Source organism: Rhineura floridana, chromosome 18 (genome assembly GCF_030035675.1).
Source record: "Rhineura floridana isolate rRhiFlo1 chromosome 18, rRhiFlo1.hap2, whole genome shotgun sequence".
NCBI lineage: Eukaryota > Metazoa > Chordata > Lepidosauria > Squamata > Rhineuridae > Rhineura > Rhineura floridana.
In genome coordinates this window covers 30197018-30220017 of record NC_084497.1, presented here as the reverse complement: position 1 = coordinate 30220017, position 23000 = coordinate 30197018, and the positions used below count along the sequence as shown (strand labels likewise).

At 50.4% G+C, this 23000-nt stretch overlaps 2 protein-coding genes across 7 annotated transcripts; both read right to left on the bottom strand.

Annotated features, from left to right (window-relative positions):
• Nucleotides 1-134: 134 nt before the first annotated feature.
• On the bottom strand, nt 135-9011 carry DDOST (dolichyl-diphosphooligosaccharide--protein glycosyltransferase non-catalytic subunit). The gene is made up of 11 exons (XM_061602142.1): nt 8685-9011; nt 6687-6797; nt 6123-6209; nt 5095-5198; nt 3929-4023; nt 3308-3401; nt 2758-2906; nt 1773-1920; nt 1556-1676; nt 1116-1222; nt 135-621 (listed from the first exon to the last, which is right to left on the bottom strand). Exons 1-11 carry the CDS (start codon nt 8866-8868, stop codon nt 472-474), a joined length of 1350 nt encoding a protein of 449 aa, XP_061458126.1. The 5' UTR covers nt 8869-9011; the 3' UTR covers nt 135-471.
• A 320-nt stretch (nt 9012-9331) lies between these two features.
• On the bottom strand, nt 9332-18716 carry SH2D5 (SH2 domain containing 5). 6 transcript variants are annotated; one of them, XM_061601646.1, is made up of 10 exons: nt 18398-18678; nt 17743-17879; nt 16412-16492; nt 16046-16120; nt 15583-15729; nt 14304-14552; nt 13177-13351; nt 12156-12261; nt 11411-11570; nt 9332-10601 (listed from the first exon to the last, which is right to left on the bottom strand). In XM_061601646.1, exons 2-10 carry the CDS (start codon nt 17854-17856, stop codon nt 10380-10382), a joined length of 1329 nt encoding a protein of 442 aa, XP_061457630.1. In that variant the 5' UTR covers nt 17857-17879; nt 18398-18678; the 3' UTR covers nt 9332-10379. The 6 variants fall into 6 exon arrangements, with proteins under 6 accessions (XP_061457630.1, XP_061457629.1, XP_061457631.1 ...); XM_061601645.1 differs by having other exon boundaries at nt 17743-17876; XM_061601647.1 differs by having other exon boundaries at nt 17743-17873.
• Between the last annotated feature and the right edge of the window lie 4284 nt (nt 18717-23000).

Here is a 23000-nt window from a genome sequence, read left to right as displayed (position 1 = left end):
GGGCCACCCCAGACATCGTGCTGGCTTGTCCCTACATGTTCTGAAGCACGCCTTGAGATGTCTGCCCAGGGGGCTGCAGCCCAAGCTCACCAAGCTATTTGCCGTGCCTGTTCCATCAGGAAACATACACAAAGTTTTAAAAAAGTCCGTGCAAGGTGAAGCCACTTTATTTCAGAAAATAAAATTCAAGTACAGCAATCTTGTTAGGAGCCCAGAAACAATCACACTGGCAGCCAAAATGTTTGGGAAATGTCCATCACGGGACTGGCACATGCATTCCATAGAGTTCAGTGAAGGGCTGCTCACTCTTCCTCATTGAGGCATCTCGCTTCCCCCCCCCCCCCCGATCCCGGTCCCTTCATCCCGAGGACTTCAGTCACTCTGTTCTGTTGACTCTACGGCATCAGCGCCCGCTCCTCTCGGGGCCAATGCCTCAGAAGAGGCTTCCTGCTCCCTCGCGCCAGGAGAGGCTCAGTCCGATTTCTCCTTCTCTTTCATGTGCAGGAATACGATGCTGAAGAGGAAGAGGCCGACCATCATGGAGAAGGCGCTGGCATAGTACGGATAAGCTGAGGGGATGAAGCGCTCATACTGCGTGTGCTGGAGGGGGCGCACAGACACCTGGCAGAGAGGAGGGAATGCAAAGCGTGAGACTTCAGAGGAGCCCAGCGGCCATTCTGCACGGAGCCACACGCGGCCGGAAGGGGAATAGTTCTGTCCCCCACCTCACAGGCGCAAGCAACACGCACACTTTTTATTTATAAAATTGAGTCCATCATCATCTGAACAGCCACAGGTTCCCCACTCTGTTGTGGAGCATCTTACCTAATCTGGTGTACCTGAAGGTGTTTATAAAGGATAGTAAAGTAAAAATTTTTAAAACCCTCTTTTTAACCCTGGAATGTCTTAATTTAAAAAAAGGAGCATGGTTTTGTATCTTAGAGATTCTACTGATGCAATTCTAACAGGCTTCTGTATTTTTACTAATAGCTGGTTCAAGAGGTAAAGGACCAAGATATATAAAACACCCAAGGGGTTGCAAAAGTGGGTCTCCTCTTTCCAACAGGCACATGGTCTGAAGCCTCACAACTCTCCTGTCCAAATACTCTTCTGACCTGCGTAGAGGAGTACAGGTGTGTGTAGCCCAGCCGATTGTAATCCACTTTGAACTGGAAGACTCCATAGACGTCGGGCAGTTTGAACTGGACACTGTACTTGCCTCCTAGGAGCCAAACACATTTCAGGTTTTAGAGGGATTTAAGGCAAATGTGCAAGAAAAGTGAAGTTTGCTAGAGGGGTTGTTTCCCTCTGTCTGTTTTGACAAATGATGCTCAAAGCCAGAGTCTTTACAGGTTTGCAAACAGCCACTCGCATGAAGGAAAGAAATGACTCTTCTTAAATAGGAACAAAGATAGGCTGTTTTCCTTTCTAGATCACAGATGGGCCACGGGGGGGGGGGGGAACAGATGCAAGTCTAACATTGACAAGGGGCTAGTAGCTGGTGAACCTATTTACAAGGCTGAGATGGTGTAAACAGAAAGGTGAAGCAGCTCACCATTCCTCTTGAGGAAAGTCCTCACAAACGGGTCAATGCGGACAAATTCAAGCTGAATATCGTCACCGTCGAAGGGGACCCACTTCCCATCAGAGAGCTTTTCAATTACGATGCTGTACTCCTGTAACAGAGAGAGCCCTTGCCCGGTTGAAAGCACAGGTGCAGATTGGGAAGACAACTATAAGCTCTGTTGGTAAAGGACATGTTAAAATCTCACCACTAGGTCAGTGACGGTGTAGGCACTAGGCGGCGTTGTCTCACCCACACGGTGGTGAGACACCTCTCCCACACGCAGGACGCCCTCCTCCTTGAACACCCAACGGGACAAGGCCATGGCCAGCTCGTAGTTCCCAGTCTGGGAGTACCTGGGTCACACGAGAAGCAGACAGGGTGAGGAGCCAGGGAATGTTTCCTTTGCTCAAGGGACACTGAACAGCCACAGAAACTCAGAGAAAATCCAGCATATCTGCACTGCTGATCAAGCATGGCCTGTATCCGCCTTCCCCAACCTGGTGCCCTCCAGAGGTTTTGGACCGCAACTCTGCATCAGATTAGGGAAAGCTGGCCTACGCCATGCACTCAGTGAAGAATCCTCCTCTTAGGAGTCTGCCACCTGCTGGGAGGCTCTGTCTGCCTGGGACACGGGAGAGAGGCTTGTTCATGGTCACACTGAACCTCCCTGCCTTGGGAAGCTCCACTGACCCCTCCCGAATGGGTTTTTTGCACATAAAAGGCCTTCTTAATTCCAGCGGCGCTTAATGTTCTGGCTGACGATGCTTCCATGCTCTCAAGCTGCATGGACTTTTTCTCTGCTGTTTATTAATTTGTAAGAAGCTGTTAACTATTTCTAACAGTGTTTCAGTTATTTGAAGCATTACGTTCACTGTACTGAGCTCGCCTGCCTTGAATGTCTCTTCTGAGACAAAGCGTGGAGTGAAGATTTCTTTGGTCCGGGCTGAGGAACATCTGTGGTCCTCCAGAGGCAGGTGTGCTGCAACTCCCATGATTATCCCTGACCATTGGCTATGGTGGCTGTGGGAACTGGGAGTCCAACAACATCTGGAGGGCCACAGATGTTCCTCAGCCCTGGCCTCCATCAATGGCAACCAACTGGGCCAGAGGAGCTCCAAAGGGTTCCACTCCTCTCCATCCCCAGAACACTGGTCTTGTTTGGAACACCAGACGGGCTGAAACCCATCTACCTCTGGGAGCCAGGTGTTGTTTTCTGCACAGCAGAGTTGAAGAAGGCATCACTGAAGAAATCCAGGGAGCCGCTGAAGACAACGCGGGCGTTGTTCCGGGCCTGGAGACCAGCAATCAGGAGAGTGTTCTTCCCAACGGCATGAGGGTACTAAGGGGACAGGGCTGCTGTCAGTAAGAGACTGTGTGTGCGCGCTCATGCGTCACTTTTCTGAGATATCAATCATCACATTAGTTATTGTTTTTTTAGTTTTAAAGTAACAGATTAAGAACAAACTGCCTGCTCTTTCTGTGTTCCCAATATGTAAAATCAGAATAAATCACCTGCTTCACAACAGCTACTGTGTATGATGGTAAGAACTATGAAACGTGAAACCTGGGCTGAGGAAGTCAGGAGTGGAGGGAAAGACTCTGGCGTTAAGCAATCCTATTTGGGCCCAGTACTGCTTCTCCGCCAAGCCAAGGCAGCCCTAAATCAAAGGGGAGGCAGCTAGAGCCCAGCGTCAAGGTCCTTGCCTTCAGTTTTAAAAAAAGCAAGGTGCTCCCACATACCTGTGTAATGGGTTTGTCAGGAAAGAACGAATAAGAGGTTGAGGAGCCAGTCAGGATATCCAGAACCAGAGAGTTGTCTGGATCTGCCACCATCCTGCAGAGAAAATTTATCGTGAAGGGAAGCAGCAGGGAGATGTCCCGCAGCAGAGCAGAAGTGGCAAGCAGAAGTCTTCTTCTCAGTGTAAGATGCCCATGGGGCCCTATTTAATGAGATATGTCTGGAGAGCACTTGGTGCCAAGACCCAGCATCGACTTAAAGGAGCCCATTCTCTTTATGCTAAGAACTCAAAAATGAACGACTCATTTCCCAAACCAAGAAAAGATGAAAGAATCGAAGAACAGAAGAACAACCCTGAAGCTGGATCAGGTTAGTCCAGCATCCTGTTCTCACAGGGGCCAGCCCATTATGGGCAGCTCGCAAGCAAGACCTAAAAGCAATGGCATTCTCCTCTCTTGTGGTTTCCAGCAACTGGTATTCTGAAGCATAATGTCTCCACCAGTGCAGGAAGAGCATAGCCATCAGGATTAGTAGCTACTGATTGCCTTTTGCTCCATGAAAGGAAACTGTCAGCTGGAAGAACACCATTGGGCAAACCCACTGCCGTGTTGCAGAAGACTCACCCAACGCCCCGGAAGAGGATGGGGTTCAGTGGCCTCTTCCCCACAATAGTCGGGGCCTTCAGGAGATTCTCCGCATCCGCCACAATGAGGGTGTGCTGCAAGAGGGTGCAAAGAGAGAGCTGTTAATCCATTCAGGGGCAGCATACTCTGCAGGCAGTTTCAGTGAACCCTTTCTCACGAAACAGCCTGGCTAGTCCTTTGCCTTCAGGAGCAGCAACAGCAATCCACTGTGCCTGGCCATACCTAGTGGGGCAGCTGAGTCCCTCCATCTGTTTTTCTGCCCTCCCACTTTCTGTTCAATGCACAAACGGCTGTACTTGGACAATCATGTCTCAGCCTAATAAGCCAAGTGCAGTCCTTCACATGACCCACAATTAAGCCAAAAAGTCTCCATATAACTAGCCTCCCATTTAATCTGAGTTGGACACCCACAGTTACTAACTCTGGAACAATCCAGAATATTAAACCATGTCTTGAAGTTGATTTAGGATCCTGGCTTATTCTGAAGCCAGTAACCATAGTTTCCTGGTTCAGATGAAACGGGAAACTGTGGTTAACTGCAAGTGCCCGTATGTCATTCAGGCACATTGCAAAAGGAGGAGAGAAGAAGCTGCAGTCTCAGCCTGCTAAGCTGCGATATGATAGTCAGAACACAGCCAATGGCTGTTGCTTCTAGTTCCTACTGCCATCTTTCTTTATTAGAGCTGTTAGCCAATTATTCAAGTTAGTTTTGATCAATTGAATAACTGCATATGTCCTTTTTTTTAAATACGCATAGAGAGATCGTAGCAAGTACCATCTTACAAGCAGTTTTCCCTCCTGTGTGATGGTGAAGGGACAATTGCTTTTATAAGATGCTGGCTGCCACTTGCAAGTTCTGTAAGAGGTTAGAGTTAATGTAGGCAACTTTTTAAAAAAACAAAACAAATGTCCTGCCTAACTAAAATTAGGGATGATGCCATTTTAGTTGATTAGAAGGGGTTTTTTTTAGTAGATTGATCTGACTTCATGATGCTACTGCACCCATGTGCACAGAGGCAGTTTGATAAGGAAATAAAGCAACCAGGATTGCGGCACAGGCAGCCTTGTGAGGTGCAGAGGGATGGACAGAGTAACAGCTGCGAGGCTGGCCAGCCTGCATCAAATATTTGCGTCCTGCCAATTACCTGGCCAAGATCAGAAACATCATAGTTATGATGGTCAATGACAGCCGTCTTCTCCTCATCAAATTCTATCCCACATTCACTTCCCAGCTCTCGGAGGGGGTCACCTAAGAATTGAAAAAAGAGGGAAAAGGGCAACAGTTTATAATTAAAGACTAGGTGGCCTGGCATCTAACTAAATTTCTACCAACAAGATACTACACGCTCTCTCTATGCAAGGAAATAATCCATGCATAGCAGTGGTGGCTGGTAAGGTGGAAGGCAGGAAGATCAACAGTAGGTGGAGCCAGAGCCAATGACAGGCAGAGCTGCTCCCTGACTGGTTGTAAGAAAGAAGGCGGGCAAAAGGGGTCTGACTAAGGTTGGTGGAACAGGCCCCTGGTCGACCTAATGGACTAGCCTCCATGGATGATACCGAAGGGGGGGAAATCCACACAGAGCCCACTTCTGAAGGTGCAAATGTTTACTGTACTCAACTAAATGCCACAGCTTCCAAACAGGTGTAGGAGCAGGAAGATAAATATTCATGTCACCTTCAAAGATAACAATAGACAGTGATATACACACTTCTGTTCACCTTTTGAGATAATCTCTATGTAGGGAGCATACATGGAGGAACAATAGAGAAGTTAAGCACTCTTGTTGTTTTTTAAATCTATGCTTAAGCCTAGCTCAGGTGGAAGCTGGAACAACCTGGCCAGCCTTTGCCAACTTGGGGCATCTGGAGGGCACCAAGTAGGTAAAAGTTCCCCAACTGCATAGCCAACAGTTAACACATTTACAGTTTACAGCATTCGCACTTCAAGATGGTTAAAAAGAGCACTTTGTCTTGTAGCTCCCATTTAATTTGTGTTAGTACCCAGAATCCCAGGACTGCAGTAGCTAAAGGAAGTCTAAGCAGACGTGGTTCAGCTCAATGACAAAACAAAACTTTGTAATAAAAATTAGCAATTTCCTGCCCATGGTAGGGGCAGAATTAAATTCTCTTTCAAGCCAAAGACCCCCCGGTTAATAAAGTCTGTTTTACTGACCAATATCTGAGCTGGCGGCCACAAGGACGCTTCCACCCCCATCGATGAAAGCAGCGATAGTTTCCACATTGATGTTGCCTCCAAAATCTGAAAGAAAGCACCAAGGATGCTTAAACATACTAATGCAAAAGCAAGATCTACAAGAGAAGTTTGCAGAAGGCCTGTATCTGCAGTGCACACAGTGGTAGGTGAAACGATAGGACCTCAAGGTTTATTTATTTCCAATACCCCCAAAAAACTGACATATCTTTTTAAAAGAGCAATCTTTAGCCAAAAGAAACACATCCTCCCCCCCCCCCACAAGCTTGTCCTGGTGTGTCTCATGTTAAGAACACTTTCTACTCAACAGGCCAGACACATGTAGAGTTGTACTGTGCTTCCCGGTTTAAGAAACCAGAGCAAAAAACAAAGAATGACCCACAATTACTACATATACAGTAAGCATTGAGCAGTTCAAGGGAGCAAGTCCCAATTCACACAGTGGACATGACTTCGGAGTAAACAGGCACAAGGTACCACTGCATGTCTCTACATAGCTTTATTTCTGCAATGGTCATAACTAACCTTCTACAGATGGAGAAAATATGATCAGGTTGTCATACAGGAACTCTCCATATTTAATGAGAGACAAGCCAGGGTCATCAGCAGTCCTGAAGGTGAGATCAAAGCCCCTATCTATATTTGGGGGGAGGGGGGAGAGAGAGAAGCAGCAGCTCATTATAGTCACAAGCACATAGATAATACATGGAAAGTAAATCAGCTCAAGAGATACCTTGTTCACGCCGCCTGCTCACTGACAACTTGCACAATTTAACCTGATGACAGTCGGAGAATGCTAACTGGGGAAAAACACAAGTTCTGTTCCAGCTGATATCCTCCTCCCCAGTAAAAATCAACATCAAGAGCAGAGGATAAATATTCCTTGTGTGCGTTAAATGGGTGTCGGTGGAAGACCTCATGGGGGGCTGCTAGTCCACAATATTGAGCTATATGGATAAATAGCCTGACTCAGTAGAAGTCAGATTTGTATGAACCTCCTTCTTCTCCCATCTCAAGTGCTTTGTATATCAGCTGCTCTACACCAAAGCAGGCCATCGGTCCATCTAAGGTCCTGTGGTCTCAGTCTTTTGCCTAGTAATGGCTTTGAATGAAAAAAGTTTTAAATATGATCAGCTGAAGCTGCCACATAATGAATTTGACCCATCTAGCTGGGTACTGTCCACAGTACAGTATGGTCAGATGCACTGTCTCTGAATACCAGTTGCTGGGAATCATGAAAGGGACAGTTCTGTTGTGCTCAGGTCCTGCTTGTGGGCATCTGGTTGACCACAGATTGCTGGTCTAGATATGCATCTGGTCTGCCCCAGCAGGGCTCTAATTAAGTTCTTATGACACCACGTTTTGCACCAGGAGCAGGCTGCCTTCAACCTTGTGAGGTTTGCCTCCATTTAACTATCCAATGTGTGCTTTAAATTTACAAACCTAAGTGCAGAGACTTACGATAACTTCCATAGATCTCTAATGCACAACTAGTCATTTCAATGACCCTGTGTAGGCACGGTTGCTTTGCCAGATCTGACCACAGTCCACAGAGTTCAGCATTCTTTGGATGAAATTCAGGACTCTAAGGTAGTGAAATGGCTAAGAGACTGAACAGCAAGTCACAGAGTCCCAAGGTCCCATTTTGCCTCTGCTATGAACTTATTAGCTGGCCTTAAAGTTGCCGTTCTCTCTTCTTATTATTTACTTATTACATTTACACCCCGCCTTTCTTTTCATGATAGAAACCCAAGGCAGCTTACATATGGTTCCCAGGCGGTCTCCCATACAGGCACTGACCAGACCTGACCCTGCTTAGCTTCAGCAGGGAGCTGGCCTCATGTGCCTTCAAAACATAGCTTGGGACCAATCTTCCATTCACCTTGTCTGCAATATCAGCCTAATACTGGCCTAATGTTCAGGGTAGTTCAGATTATTTTTAAAAGGCATGTCTGAACCACTTAATATGCAAAAATATCTTCTGTGCTTCTTAGGTGAGCTGGAGAACTCTTCTGATGTTCTTACCTGGGGAAGCCAAGGATTGAATCTGCATGCAAATCACGTGCTCTGCCACTGAGCCCGACCAGCACCACCTTACACACACACCCCATCCACACATGCCTTCTACTGCAGACCCTCACGGGAACCTCAGGCGGGGGTAGGGGGGAAGAAGAATGCCACCTTCCCAGCCTCTCTGTCTTTGCACCTGGGACTCTCCCCACTCTACTCCCCTCATCTGCTTCTCACCCGATTCAATGTCTTTGCCTGGCTGGGATGTGCCCTTGAACTTTGCCCATAATGCCCCTGGCTTGCCTGGACAAAGACGGGGTTGTGAGCGTGTGCAAAGTGACAAATCGAACACAGAGAAAAATCCACCTTCCTTGCTGCGCCCACATTTGCATGCGACCCCCGGAAGGCTGCTCAGAAGACAACGCGGGCCCTCGGGCTGAAAGAGGCTCCCCACCCCCTGCCCTGAAGCTGCCCGCCCCCGCCAGCCCTTCCCTCCTCGTCCCTGGCCCAGACCTGCCAGGCTGCGCATGAAGAGCGAGTGGGTGTCCTTCAGGTTCATATTCTCCAGCAGCACCAGCGTCCGAGAACCGCCTCCCTCCGCCGCCGCGTCCCGGGCCAGGCCCAGAAGGGCCGCCGCCACCAGCAAAGCCGCCACCCTCCACCGGGACACCGGGACAGAGCCACACGCAGCCGCCATCTCCCTTCTCCTCTCGCAGAACGACTCGGAAGTGAACCTCAACGTAGCCACCAATCAGCGAGCGCCGTTCTCCTCGAGACGGCAGCCACGAAGCCTCTGCCCAGCCAACCAGGAGCAGGCGCCGCGACGATGTGCGTGCGCGTGGAAGAGGCACTCTCTTCCGCTGCCAGCCAATCAGAGACAGACAACTCTTGACACTTCTGATTTTTCTCTACAGGGCGCCGTAACCTTTCCTACCAGTCGCCACTCGCTCTGACGGCAGCCAATCGCTGCTCCGCTTTTTTCTCCCGACTGCCCAATCCGCGCAAGCGCCGCTAATGCGACCCAGAGCAGTGATTGTTACTATGGCAACGGAAGTGCCTAGGCCTCCGACGCTTTTAAAAGTATGGAATTAGAGACGTCTCCTCCACCTCCCATTTCCCAAACTAAACACAAATGACGACTAAAATAACTTATTTTGGATAACAAATATATTTTGCAGGACATCTATCTATAAACATATTTAAAAATAAGTTATGTATTTTCACCGTTCATATATATTATTTGTCTATATGCATGCTCACATAACATTTTTTTAAAGATCTATTTCAAAATAATCTCACAGCAGCAGGTACTTAAAACCCTCATAAGGAAACAATAAACCAGCAGTATTAGTGGAAATAAAGAGGATGTTGATTTAAGGGAAACACCTACTGCAAGAAATACATCATCTTGAGGACGTTTAAAAAACAACTACATCCCAGTGTAGTTTGCATCATATTTCATTTCTTCCCAAGCTCAAATTTAAAAATACATTTTTTTAAAAAGAAAACATTCATAACAGGAAAAATAATCTGAGGAAACAACACTCTAATTGAAGCCTCAAAGCCTCTTTTGGAGTTTTATCAGCAAAAGATGCCCCATTGCAGGTACTACAACAGGAACCGAAGAAGCTGCCTTAAACAGAATTGAGACTGTTGGTCCATCTAGCTCAGTGTTGTCTACACTGACTGGCAGCAACTTGCCAGGGCTTTGGGCCGGGGTTTCTCCTAACTCTACCTAGAAATGCCATTGGTGATTGAGCCTGGGGCCTTCTGCATACAATGCAGGCGCACTACTGCTGAGCTACGGCCTTCCACTAGTGGGATTGGGACAGACAGTGAAGTCCCAGGCACATCTACTCAGACGTAAGCCCCACTGAATTCAATGGGGCTTATGGGCTGATAAATGTGTATAGGACTGGAGCCTTAGGTATCAACTGCTGAAGAGAAATCTATCCCTGAATGACTATAACAAGGAAAAGGGGTTGGTTGGCCAGAGGTGTCAACACAATGGGCCCTTTGGCTAGAAAAGTGCTGTTCACATTGATATTCTACTGGGGGAGGGGGGGTTGGACCCATGTCATGGAGGCTAATCCCTACCCTATCAGTACGAGAAAGCTAGCCAAAGTGAGAAAGTGCAACATAGCTTGGACACCACAAAAAAAGTTAGCACAAGTCTATGTGACAGCAGGAAAACTAAACAAAGAATTCTTAGCCCAATTCCTGCTGCACAGCCAGAGATTTAGTGGTACCATGCAGCCATGATGACTGCCGGCGACTTCGCTCTTCCCTCCAAGCATCCTCTGCCATGCAGTCTTGCTCCTCATAACAGTGGTTGATCCGGCCTGCAGCCAGGGAGCAGAACAGCCCACCTTGGATCCCAGAGTAATGATCCAACAGGGCTTCCATACTGGGAAACTCCACATTCAAATGCTTTGAGAAGAGGAAAAAAGAAAAGACATAATAGACTGAAAGCTGTATGTTGCCTGCAAACAACCCCCGTCATTGTCTGGGCTTCTGTGACGTCACAAAATGTCTCCACTCAGCAATTAGAACAGTCGCTCATGAAACAAGTCAGCACAGGAGCTACTGTGACGTAAGGCAAAGATTTATTTATTCTATATTGTTTTAAATTTTTAAATTGTGTTTTACATTGTTTTTTAAAATATGTATTTTAAATTGTATTTGTTTTAGTTATTGTAAACCGCCCAGAGAGCTTCGGCTATGGGGCGGTATACAAGTTAAATAAATAAATAAATTTAAAGAAAAAAAATCTCAGTTTGGGCTTAGAGGGAGGGGAAAGGGAACCTTACATAAGGCTTTAGGGGCAGCTCGGGGCTAAGTTGTTCTTATTGCTATTCTTGCTTATTTCAGCCACAAAAGGCCCCCCAGGCAGCTCACAAAAGTTGGTGGGAAGGGTGGCAGGGAATGTTTATTATTTTAAATATTTCAATTAATGTTTTAATATTTTAATATTAAATATTTTAATGTTTAATTTGGTTGAACTCTGCACAAGGACTTAGTTGATTGGCAGACAAAATGGAGGATACAAATTAATCTCGTTACACCTGGCTCCTAGGAACTTGCTTATCCCTGGAACCAAAGCAATAGACTATGATCTAATATATTGGTCACATTGTATGGCAGGAGTTTAAACACAAAGTACACGCCTGCAATTCTGAATTAGCCACGGCTAGCCTGGATGGACAGAGGGCTGTCTTACTGCTTCCCTCAAGTCTCACCTCAACAGAATACTTCCCAAGCTGGCTCCTGTAGATCTGGTAAGGAATGATTCCGCACCGTGTCCTCACGGTAAGACACCACTGATTGACGGACCCTGGCTCAGCCCAGAGGAGGAAGGCTCCAATCACATCATTCCTGAGCAGCGCCATCCCAGCATCCCTGAAAACCAAAAGAGAGGACAGAATGGAGGACCTCGAAGAAGGAAGGCAGCCCCACTCTGGAAGTAGAAGGCCACAATCCTATGCACACTTACCATGGAGTAAGCTCCACTGAATACAGTGGGACTTCTTTCTGAGTGAGCATGATTAGGTTTGCACCACAAGTGCGGATAATGTTTGATTAGCTTCCTTGTGTAATTCAGCAACAACCAGTATTGATGACTGTTAGCTATTATGGCTGTGTTGTCTCTCCACTCTTGGAGGCAGCATGCCTCTAAATACCACTTGCTGGAAATCACAAGTGGAGAGGCTGCTCTCGCACTGCTTGCGGGCTCCCACTGGGCATCTGTTGGCCACTGTGAGAACAGGATGCTGGACTGGATCTGGGCCACTGGCCTGATCCAGCAAGGCTTTTCTCAGGTTCTTATCCATTTGGCATCAGTGATTATGAAACTGAAAAGGGAAATCCTAGCATTCTTGTTATCAAGCAGATGTGTTGTAAAGTCTACTTCAGTCTCCCAATCCACAGCCCACCGTTGGCTGAGCTCTCCTTCCCTGGGACACACAAGAGGAGACCTCTCCTCACCTGTCAATGCCTGCAAAGGACCATACGTTCTCCATCAAACTGCTGTCATTGTCCGGCAAGTAAACCAGGCTGCCTCTGCTGCCTTTGCTATCACAGCTGGTGTGAACTGAAGCCAAGGAGAAAACAGGGGAATGTTATACCAAAGAGGCTACTTAAATGGCCAGCCACCCAAATGAAGCCTCGAATGAAGGAGAATACCAAAGAGGTGCAAGTAATCCCCTGAAAAACAGAGCACTGTCCCCAGAGAACTCCAAATACCTAAAGGGACACACGTGGAAGTAAAGGTAAGCCCTTTACACCACTAAAAGTAACACGGATTACAAGGCAGCAAAGGATTTTTGTAACAGCAGGAGGCTGGTGTTTCCATCTCATCTTCCTTTTGTGAGCTCTCCATAGGAGGCTGGGCTAGATGGGTCTTTGACCTGATCCAATGGGGCAATACTCATCATGGAAGTCTGTTCATAGCCATCAGCAACAGCCGCTACAAAAAAAGAAGACACTGCCTTGTACAGTCTCTGTCTGACACTGAGGGCAGGCAGGAAGGGAAGGTGCCATTGCCTTCATGCCCTCCCTTGTGGGCCTCTGTTTGGCCACGGTGAGAAGCAAGATGCTAGACTAGATGAGCTTTTTTTGGTCTGATCTAGCAGGGCTCTTCTCCCTTTAATATTTTGGAAGCAATGCCCCAATCAAAAGGATTTTTCTTAAAAGCTTTTTTACTTTCAGGTACCGAGTGGCCTTCGTAGGCAGAGCTACAACAGAGGGAAGTGCATCCTGCCAGTTGCAAAACAGCAGTTGCCTATATGGGTTTGGGGCAACACTCTTACCTCAAGGCGGCTGGCATGTCCACAACCCCCTCAGCTGCCCCCCAATGCCTGCTTCTCAGCGGTGCGACAGCTTTGCTCAGCACCTCTGCTTGTGACAGCAACTGGTTGTGCAACCACTTCCTTCAGCATTCTCTGTCTCTCTCTCACGCATACCCCTCTCTGTCCACCAATGCCTTCTGCCTTCCCCAAGTACTCACACATTTCCTGGGCACATTGCTGCAACTGAGCCTCAAAGGTGCAGCCCCGATAGGCTCCGGAGCGAAGGATCTTGCTGCGGATGGCTTTCTTGCGCACCAGAATTGGGGAGCAGTATGGATTCCCAGGGCGAGAGCTAGCCAGGCTGCTCCTTTCCTCCAAATCCAGCCTCTCTCTCTAAGGACACAAGTTGAAACAGGCACTTAGCAGGAGAAGCAGAGAGGCTCAGCACAGAAGCTCTGGAGCTGGAGATCAGTTTTGTGGAAGGCCCTTGCTGGATGACTTGGTGCTGCTCCCCAACACAGGCCACCTTTGGGAAATTCAGCAGGAGTCTCTCTTCCTGGTTCTCTGGACGGGACAGACAGCCACCTCTGGGGTTCGGAAGGTAGTTCTATCCTGACCCAGGCACTGATGTTATACCAAGTCAGACCACTGGCCATCTAGGTCCACGTTGTCCACACTGACCAGAAGTGGCTCTCCGGGGTTTCACAAGGAGAGTTCCCCAGCCCTGCCTGGAGATGCTGCCGGGGACCAAACCTGGGACCTTCTGCCTGCAAAGCAGGGGCTCTGCCCTGAGCCACAGCTTTTGCCTCAAGGGACGAGTCAACATCTGGGTCCAACTAGCTCCATATTGTGGACAGTAACTGGCAGCGACTCTCCAACGTTGCAGGTAGGGACATTCACAGCCCTGTGGGACATACTGCTGGGGGCTGGATCTAGGATCTGCTGCCGGCTACACAGGGGCTCTGCCCCTGAGCTACAGCTTGTCCTGACCAGCCTGATGCCCGAAAATTTAGGGCCTGCGTCAATTGGCATCCAATGATTGTTTACGTATATTGTACTATGTGCATTGAATTACTTTTCCCATTAACTATTGGCATCTTCTTCTGCCTCCTTCCTGCCCATCATGGCCCAGAAGAGGCGGCCATGTGCAAAGATCCACAGGCACATTGTAGTTTTTTGTGTAGACTCTAATTATAAGTCATGCTAAGAGCCAACCTTGGCAGGAAAGCATGATATAAATATAATGAAATGGGGAGGATCAGGGGACCAGCTTCCTCTGCAAGGTGCAGTTTGGCTCACTTGCCCAAGTTATGCAAAGGGGAGGCTCGGAGAAAAACTCGCTTACCACACTGAGGGAGGGGCCGAAGTCAGCAGGACATGGAAGCCTCCTGAATGACACCAGCGCGTTGACATTTTGGGAAACCTCCTCTGGATTCAGGGACTCCCAGGTTGCCTGGTTATCCAGAGAGGCTCCAAGCGTTCTTCCAGGCTCCTGCTGAGTGGAGCCGCTGGGGGGCCAGTCTTGGTCCTCGGGGTGCGTCAGGAGGTAGCAGAGCTGGAAGGAGCGGCAGAGCAGGAAGTGCAGCATCTGGACCTGGAGAGCAGGAAAGGCAGAAAGCACATGAACCACCCACTCCCGGGTCCCCCTCTGTTGTCCTGGGAAGCCGAGGGCCGGTGCATAACTCAGGCAAGAGCTGAAAACATCCTCCCTCTTGAGTGACAGATCCCTGTCAGGAGACAGGCAGACACTCAGCATCTTCCCCCACTGGGCAGCAGAATTAGGTCCCTCCAAGTCTTCAGTGTGGCCGGCGGTGCTTGCTACGTGGGGACAAGAGACAGGACCTTCTTGGTGGTAGCGCCCCTGATTCAGGAAGTCTCTTCCTCTAGTGGGTTAGACAAATTCATGGAGAAGGAGAAGGTGATCAACAGCTGCTAGCCCCGATGACCATGTTCTACCTCCCCTGTCAGAGGCAGAAAGCTCTGAATGCCAGTTGCTGGGAATTACAAGTTGCTGTTGTGCTCAGGTCCTGCTTGTGTGTGGGCTTCCCTTTGGGGGCATCCAGAACAGGATGCTGGGCTGGATGAGCCCATTGACCTGGTCAAGTAGGACTCTTCTTCTTACCTTTTTTGTCCTTAGGATGTCTTTCTGATGTTTTGGGACAGGCGTGTGGAACCTCAGACATGGGGGCCAAATGCAGCCCTCCAGGCTTCTCTACCTGGCCCTCAGGACTCCCCACAGGCCACGCCCCCTCTCTCTGGGCCAAACCTCTCACTGGCCTGTACTTTGCACCCTGACTGGTTTTGCCTGCCTGAAATGTGTCTTTGAACGCTGAGAACGCCTCTTGCTTAGCTGGCTGAAGAGTCAAAAGGGACGTGTGTAGAAAGGTAAAATTTACATTCATTGCCCTGCTTGCTTTTGCCTCTGTTCCCCCCACCCCCCGGCATGTGGCCCCTGGAAGGTTGCCCAGAAGGAAATGTGGCCCTTGGGATGAAAAGATTCCAAGAGCGCAAATGGGGCAGCTTGACCCTGTTACTTTTCCCACAGAGAGGCCAGCTGAGAAAGAGCCGCGGGGAAGCGGCTCCTCCTGCCACCCCCCCCACAGCCCCATCCCTCACCCTCCTACCTCGCTGGGCTGGCTGCCCACAAACAAGTGGCAGAAGAGGCTGCTGCGGGGGCTGCGGGGGTTGCGGGCCACAAAGGCAAACTGGCAGTCGGTGGGCCTCCAAGTGCTGCACAGGACGCGCTTCAGGGCATGGGCCATGAGGAGAGCCTGAGGGTGAGGCAGACATGGCAATGACAGCGGGCCAAGGGCACCCTAGTCCCTCGGCTACCAACAGCTGAGCTGCCTCATCCAAGTACAGCAGGCACCCCCAGCCTGTCCCAGGACTCGAGACACAGTTGTTCTCACATTATCCTCACAGCAGCCCAGAAAGGTAGGCCACCTGGAATACAAAGAGAGGCACATGCCCTGCCCCGGGATTCGCCTCCAGTTAATTCCTCTTTGCTCTAGGGGGCCATCTTTGATAAAGCCCCGGACAACTTTCCATTCTTGTGTGCGACAAGGATTAGTGTCCCCCCCCACCTACCTCCCCCTCCGCGCTGTACATCTTCAGACCCTGCAGGCAAAACTTGAGGACGACAGATCGCCGTCTAGGACAGTCCTGTGTCCAGAGAAGGGTGGAGAAGAAAGACGGAAAGTGGGACAAAGATGACACACCAACAGCATTCACCCTGTGCTGAAGGGGGTCCTCCAAGTGAGGTGCACAAGGATCCAGAGCCGGGAGAAGACCCTTTTTGCCCTCCAGAATGCTGCGGCTTCATAGGGTGCACATCCCTGAGGCTCAGTGCTGGAGCTGCTTTTGGTACCAGAGCCCCCCCCCAAAGAGACAGATAAACATGTCTCTGGGCATGTGCAAAGGACCCATGTGGCCACAGAAAGTCCAAGAGCTTACCTTCAGGTGCTGAAGCTGCTGATGGATCACCTGAACTTGCTGCTGAAGTTCCATGTCTTTAACGATAAAGGAGCCCACATACTGTTGGCAAGGGAAGGAAGAGGTGAGCATGACAGACGACACCCCAGGAGAACACTCTTCTCAAAATCCACATTAATGCCAACTAGGCATACAGACTGGCATACAGCTGGTATAGCACAGTGGGGAGGAGAGCCTGGCTGGGAGTCCAGAGCCTGTGAGTTCAAATCCCCGCTCGTGTCTCCTGGGCGTCAAGGGCCAGCTAAAGATCACCCCACAGGGAGTGGCTCAGGGGTTATGTGCCCTGCCAGCTGTGCTGCTGTGGGCAAGCGGCATAGTCCCAAGGAGCCCAGTTGTGGACAAGGAAGGGGTTGGCTTGTGCAGCTGTGGCAAACTGAGCAGGCCCTGGCCAGCTGGGGAGGACTAGCCTCAGAGGGAGGCAATGGGAAACCCCCTCTGAATACTGCTTACCATGAACACCCTAATTCATAGGGTAGCCATAAGTCAGGATCGACTTGAAGGCAGGCCAATTCCATTTTTTCCCCATTTTTCAGGGCCAAGGCACCCCCCCCCAGCATCTGGCAAACTCTTTCCTCAAACTGCAACATCAGGTTTTGGCTAAACACTGTCCAACCCTCTATAGGATGAAGACAGAACTGTCTCTTTTAAAAAACTGGAACCTGGGAGGTTGCTTTCTACAGAGTCTGCTTCACTCATGATTGTCTGCACACTGACTGGCAGCGGCACTCGAGGCTCCGGGCAGAGGGTGTTTCCAGCACTCCCTGGAGATGCCTGGAAGTGCATCGAGGCCCTTCTGCACGCAAACCAAGGACTCTGCCCCTGAGCTAGAGGCCTGGTTGGTTTTTGCCATATACTGGATCATTTTTGGTATTTCTCACACGGTACCTTGATTGTTAGCAGGAAGGAGACATGTAAGCCTTAAACAAATAAGAATGTCACATAAATCTCTTCCTCTTCCTGTGCATACGGTAGTGACAGGTGGTCAGTCCCAGCTCAGCAGCTGCTGATTTGGGGAGATGCTTCGTCTTGAATCCTTTGCAAGGCCTCCAGGGAAGCAGCTTCAGGAGGAAAGTGGCTCCTGCCCAGGCTCCATCGGCACAGCTGCCGCCTGCAAAGCCGGGCAAGGCTCCCTCCACGCCAGAGGCTTTAGGGAAGGCCCAGCAGCAGCGGTGGAGGCAGCGCAGTCCTGCTGAGCTTCCAGCTCTTTGGCGGGGATGGGGCCGAAGCGGCCAAGAGCTGGACCAGCCCCTGCCCGCCCAGGAGCAGCTGCCCAAGCAGCCCACCGCGCTCACCTGGGCCAGCTTGGCGATGACCCTGCCGCTGCCGGCGCCTCGCTGCTGCTGCTGCTGCGGGTGCAAAGCGGCCGGCTCCGTCCCCCTCTCGTTCGCGGCGTGCTGCTTCCTCATGGCGCCTCCTGCTGCTGCTGCTGCTGGGGGGTCGGTGGGTGGCAGAGAAGCACGGAGGAAGAGAGGCAGATGAGCAACCAGCGCTTGGGTCTGCTTCTCCCTGAACAGGTGCCGAGACTAGTGATGGCAGATTGGGGGTGGGAGGGAGCAGCCGGGCGGGAGGCAGATGGGGCGGCAGGGATGGGGAAAGGGCCAGCCCGCCTGGCCCGGCCCCCCAGCTCTCGTCCCTCGCTATTCCACACTCACAAGGGCCGGGAGCAGCAGCCAAATCTGCCCCGGAAGCCTCTGGGAAATGGCGGGGGGGCAGGACTGGGGTCTCCCCACCCCACTGGGAGGCGCTCCTCGGTTGGCCCTGCGGCCCCTCGAGAACGAGGCCGCTGGAGGGCCAGGGGCCGCCCGCTGGAGGCGCTCTGCACGTGCCCAGAAGCCCCCTCCTTCCGCACACGCGCCAGGGCGCTCCATCCTGCCGCAGCAGCAGGAGGAAGAGGAGGAAGCAGCTGAAGAAGTCAGAGGGAGCCCCCTCCCCCCGCGCATCCTTCACCTGGTACCCGCAGAGGCGATGCTTCTCCGCCGCGCCGAGCCGCTCCACTCTCAGCAGCATCTTCCCGGCGTCACGCCCGTCTCCCGCACAGCCGCGCCCCCCCCGGGGCTCCCATGCGTGCGCCGCCGCCGCAACAGACCCCAAAATCCCGGCCGGCCAATCCGCTGCCAGGAAGGCTAGGCCACGCCTCCCGGCTGCGGAGATCGGGGGTGGAGGTCGTGGAGCTCGCAGCGCCCCGTCCCCAGCGCCCTGCCTGCTGCGCGAAGCCGCGACGGCCCCGCCGCGCTGCCCCCGGTCCTTCCCGCGCTTGGGCTCAGGTCTGGCCGGCCACGGTGAGGAGAGGAGGCCCCTTTGGCTGGCCCAGCTGCTGCAGGGCGCTTCTTAGGCGGTTATGTTTTAAGGCAGCCCATTCGGGCAGCAGGATGGTGCACGCACTCCTGTGGAGCTATAGCCAGAGGATATATGCTCCCCCGCGCCCCTTCAGAGGCAAATACATAGCCCAGGAGGGGTAACCCGGCCTTCCAAGGCCAGCCCAGTCCATCTAGCTGGAAGGAACGTCTCCTTGTCTGAAACCCTGGACAGCTGCTGCCAGTCAGTGCAGACAACACTGTGCCAGGTGGACCAATGGTCTGAGTCAGAACAAGGCTTCCTATGTTGCTATGGTGACAAAGGGATGCTCAGCACCAGCTGCTCCCCCCCTCTGCTGGGGTAACATCTAGTTCTCAGTCCCAGGAGGCCTCATTCTGAGCACTGAAAAATCAAAGTCCTCCCTTGCCATGAATCTACATAGGCAGAGAGATGATTTTAACCTGACACACACCAGGGAAAAAACCCAAGAAGTGAGGGACACTAAGGCAGAATTATTTCTGCAGACACAGAGGCCAATTTAGTCAGAAAGAGGCTGGAATGGAGCCACCTTGCCGGAAAGAATTAAGGGACCAGGTTTGGGCCAAGGGAAAAGGGACAGATGGTTCTTGGGTGCAAAAAGAAAAGAGGGGGAGGCAGAAGAGGAGCAGGAAGTGGGGGACGTGGAAAGGAGGAGCTGGGGATGAACATCTCCAGCAGCTCACCTAGTGAAGGTCAAGATTACACAGCAAGACGCTGTGGATGCTGCAAGCCAGCCTGGAAAGATGTGGGCAGTGAGTGGCGGCTGGTGCCAAGTGCGGCTGGCCGGGAGGGAGACCCACAGCAAGGGAAGCTGACAGCTGAGGCCACCTCCTAGCGGCTTGGGGGAAACGGGGTCATTTGCCCTGATGGAGCGCCCTCCACGGTCAGAGGCAGTGTGCCTTTGAATGCCAGTTGCTGGGAATCACAGGGGGGGGGAGTGTTCCTGTTGCCCACAGGTCCTTCTCCTGAGCTTCCCCCATGGGGGCAGCTGGTTGGCCACTGTGAGAACAGAATACTGGACTAGAAGGGCCCACTTTGGCCTGGTCCCGGCGTAGAACTATTCGTATGAAGCTCCTCAGATTTGTTTGTAGCTGAAAAGGAATGCCTTCTGGAGAAGTAAGCCTCTCTCACCATAATCCTTGTCTTAAAGCAAGGATGGGGAGCCTCTGGCCCTGCGTATGTTGATGGGCCCAAGCTCCCATCAGCTCCAGCTAGGATAGTGAATGGTCTGGGATGAGATGTGAGTTGGAGTCCAACATCCAGATGACTTACAGTGAGGCTTGGAATGGCGGCCCTGTTGGGCTGGTGACCAGTAGGCATTACTGTCTCTAGTAGTTTTCCATGAAGCCTGCAAGTGTAAAGACGTAACTGTGGTTAAGGGGGAGTTATGTCTATGCTCTGTCTGGGAACGGACTGCCAGGGTCGTTGCTATGGTAGCCATCTGATAGTGACTGGGAAAGTTCTAACAGAGTCTATGTGTTGTGCTCTTCTGAATTATGCCTCTGAGCTGAGAGGCTGTGTTTTGTGTTTATCTATGGAGAGAGATGTACCAGAAGGGGGGTGACTGAAGAATCTCTACATGTATTTACTCTTAAGCCTCTGGCCTTAATGTCTTTCAATAAAAAGACTCTTAACATGCTCTGAAGAAGTTTCTTGCTCAACTTAACTCCAACGTAATGTATGCTGTTTCACACAACAACGCACACAAGCCAACAGTGGTAGCAGAGGATGGTTACGCTCCACAGTGCATTACACCGGAGTAAGTTGCTGGTCTGAACGGCAGACGGAGTTCCAGAGAGGGCAGCTTGATTGACTGAACCAGACGGAGGTGAGCAACATGGCTGTAAACCTGTCTGGGGGAGGCTTGCCGATGGAACGACTTAATGAGAAGAATTTTGCCAGCTGGAAGCCGAGGATGAGGGCTTTGCTGATAACAGAGGATTTATGGGACGTGATTGAGGAAAAAACCCCGGCGGTACCGACCGCGGCCTGGAAGCGTCGAGACCAGAGGGCGCAGGCGTTTATAATCTTGGCTCTATCGGATTCTCTACTTATGTGTGTGAGAGATGAGCCGTCGGCTAAACAGATCTGGGACACGTTGCAGGAATTGTCCCAGGAATGGCAGCGGAGGCAGGAGGCGCAGAGAGCCCAGCCGGTGGAAGCTGTCAGAAGCAAGGAGGAGAAATATGCCGAACCGGAGCAGGCTGCCGAAAGCAGACAGGAAAACAAGCGGGAGCAGCAGCGGCTGAAGTCTTGTTTTGCCTGTGGGGCCCGTGGGCATCTCCGTAAAGATTGTGCAATCAAGCGAAACTCCAGGGACGGAGGCTTGAAGCAGGGAAGTGTGAACTTTGTTTGTAAACAGAAGTCTAAAGACTTGGAACAAATTAACTTTATTGTCGACAGCGGGGCAAGCCATATATTAATCAAAGACAGGAGTCTGTTTTACACGTCTACAGATGAGCAGGACTTTGTTTTACTTGCTGATGGATCACAGAAATCCGTAAAAGCACGTGGTCTGGTGAAATTTGACAAGCTTGGCATTATGACAGACTGTTTGTTTGTTCCGGGATTGGCTCATAATATTTTATCTGTGAGAAAACTGGTGAGTTGTCAATTTTCAGTCTGGTTTGATAAAGGAAAATGTTGGGTGCAAAGAGGAGAAAATGTTGTCTGTCAGGGTTTCATGACACAAGGGCAGTTTAAAATGACCGTGGGTGTGAAGTGTGCTGATGCCTTGAGTTTAATGGGGCGGAAAGGGAATGACCGCCAGAGCTGTAAGAAGACAGCTGTTAAAAGCACACAGCCACAGTATTCATGTAATGCAGTCAGGCTGATGCCTGAAAGAGTGCATCGCAGCCGAGTTTACAAGCCACAGGGTAAGAGACGTGGCAAACGTGCACCTAGAGCACAAGAGAATGCATATTTCAAAGTTTGGTGTCCAGAAACACAGCAGTTAATTCTGAGCAGAAGCATTAAAGTCTCAGAAAAGCCTTGGGATCAAAGGGAGACAGTCCTTCTTACAGGAACAAATGACACACAAACACGAACACAATTTAAGCCAGATGTTAACGTTAAAGTGGAAGGTACACAAATACCTCTCAGAGATGCTTTGAATGAGCTCATTTCTGGAAAACGCAGATCAAAGAAACGAAAAGCTGAGGAAATGGAAGCTCCTGCGCAGGTTGTGCCAAGCACAAGCACAAATGGGGGGGCAGAGAGAGCCGAGGCTCTGGTTCCTTTAAGACGCTCCACGAGAGCGAATTTAGGCAAACCGCCTGACAGATTTACTGTGGGATTAATAACAAGTCCTGGAATGAATAAAGTTGTAGACATGGATCCTGAGACACTTTATTTGACGTGTTGAACCAAAGTTTGAGTGAATAAAGTTTTAAACTGTACTGAGATGTAAGTTTGAACTGTACTGAACTGAAAATGCAATGTACTGAAATGTATTGCAAGAGGTATTGTAGAAGTGTATGACTGTATGACTATGTATTATGGAGATGTATTTCATGTGTATTTTGCAGTCTTAATGGAAAAAAGGGGGGCTGTTGGGCTGGTGACAGCAGGCATTACTGTCTCTAGTAGTTTTCCATGAAGCCTGCAAGTGTAAAGACGTAACTGTGGTTAAGGGGGAGTTATGTCTATGCTCTGTCTGGGAACGGACTGCCAGGGTCGTTGCTATGGTAGCCATCTGATAGCGACTGGGAAAGTTCTAACAGAGTCTATGTGTTGTGCTCTTCTGAACTATGCCTCTGAGCTGAGAGGCTGTGTTTTGTGTTTATCTATGGAGAGAGATGTACCAGAAGGGGGGTGACTGAAGAATCTCTACATGTATTTACTCTTAAGCCTCTGGCCTTAATGTCTTTCAATAAAAAGACTCTTAACATGCTCTGAAGAAGTTTCTTGCTCAACTTAACTCCAACGTAATGTATGCTGTTTCACACAACAACGCACACAAGCCAACAGGCCCCTGGACCCTTTTGTGTCCCTGGTACCTTGGCTTGCTTGTGGCCTGCATCTGTCTATGGGATGTGCTTAATCGAGGCAGAGTTAGCAGAGCTTCTGCTGCCCAGAAGACAAGGCTGGTAAATGGCCAGAGGTTCTGAACAACAACAGAAAGGCAAAGAACTTGGGATGCGGCTCAAGGGAACCCAACCTCCAAAGGAGAATGCCCTTGTTGGAAGAGGAGGGGGGAGATGAACACAGAGTACAT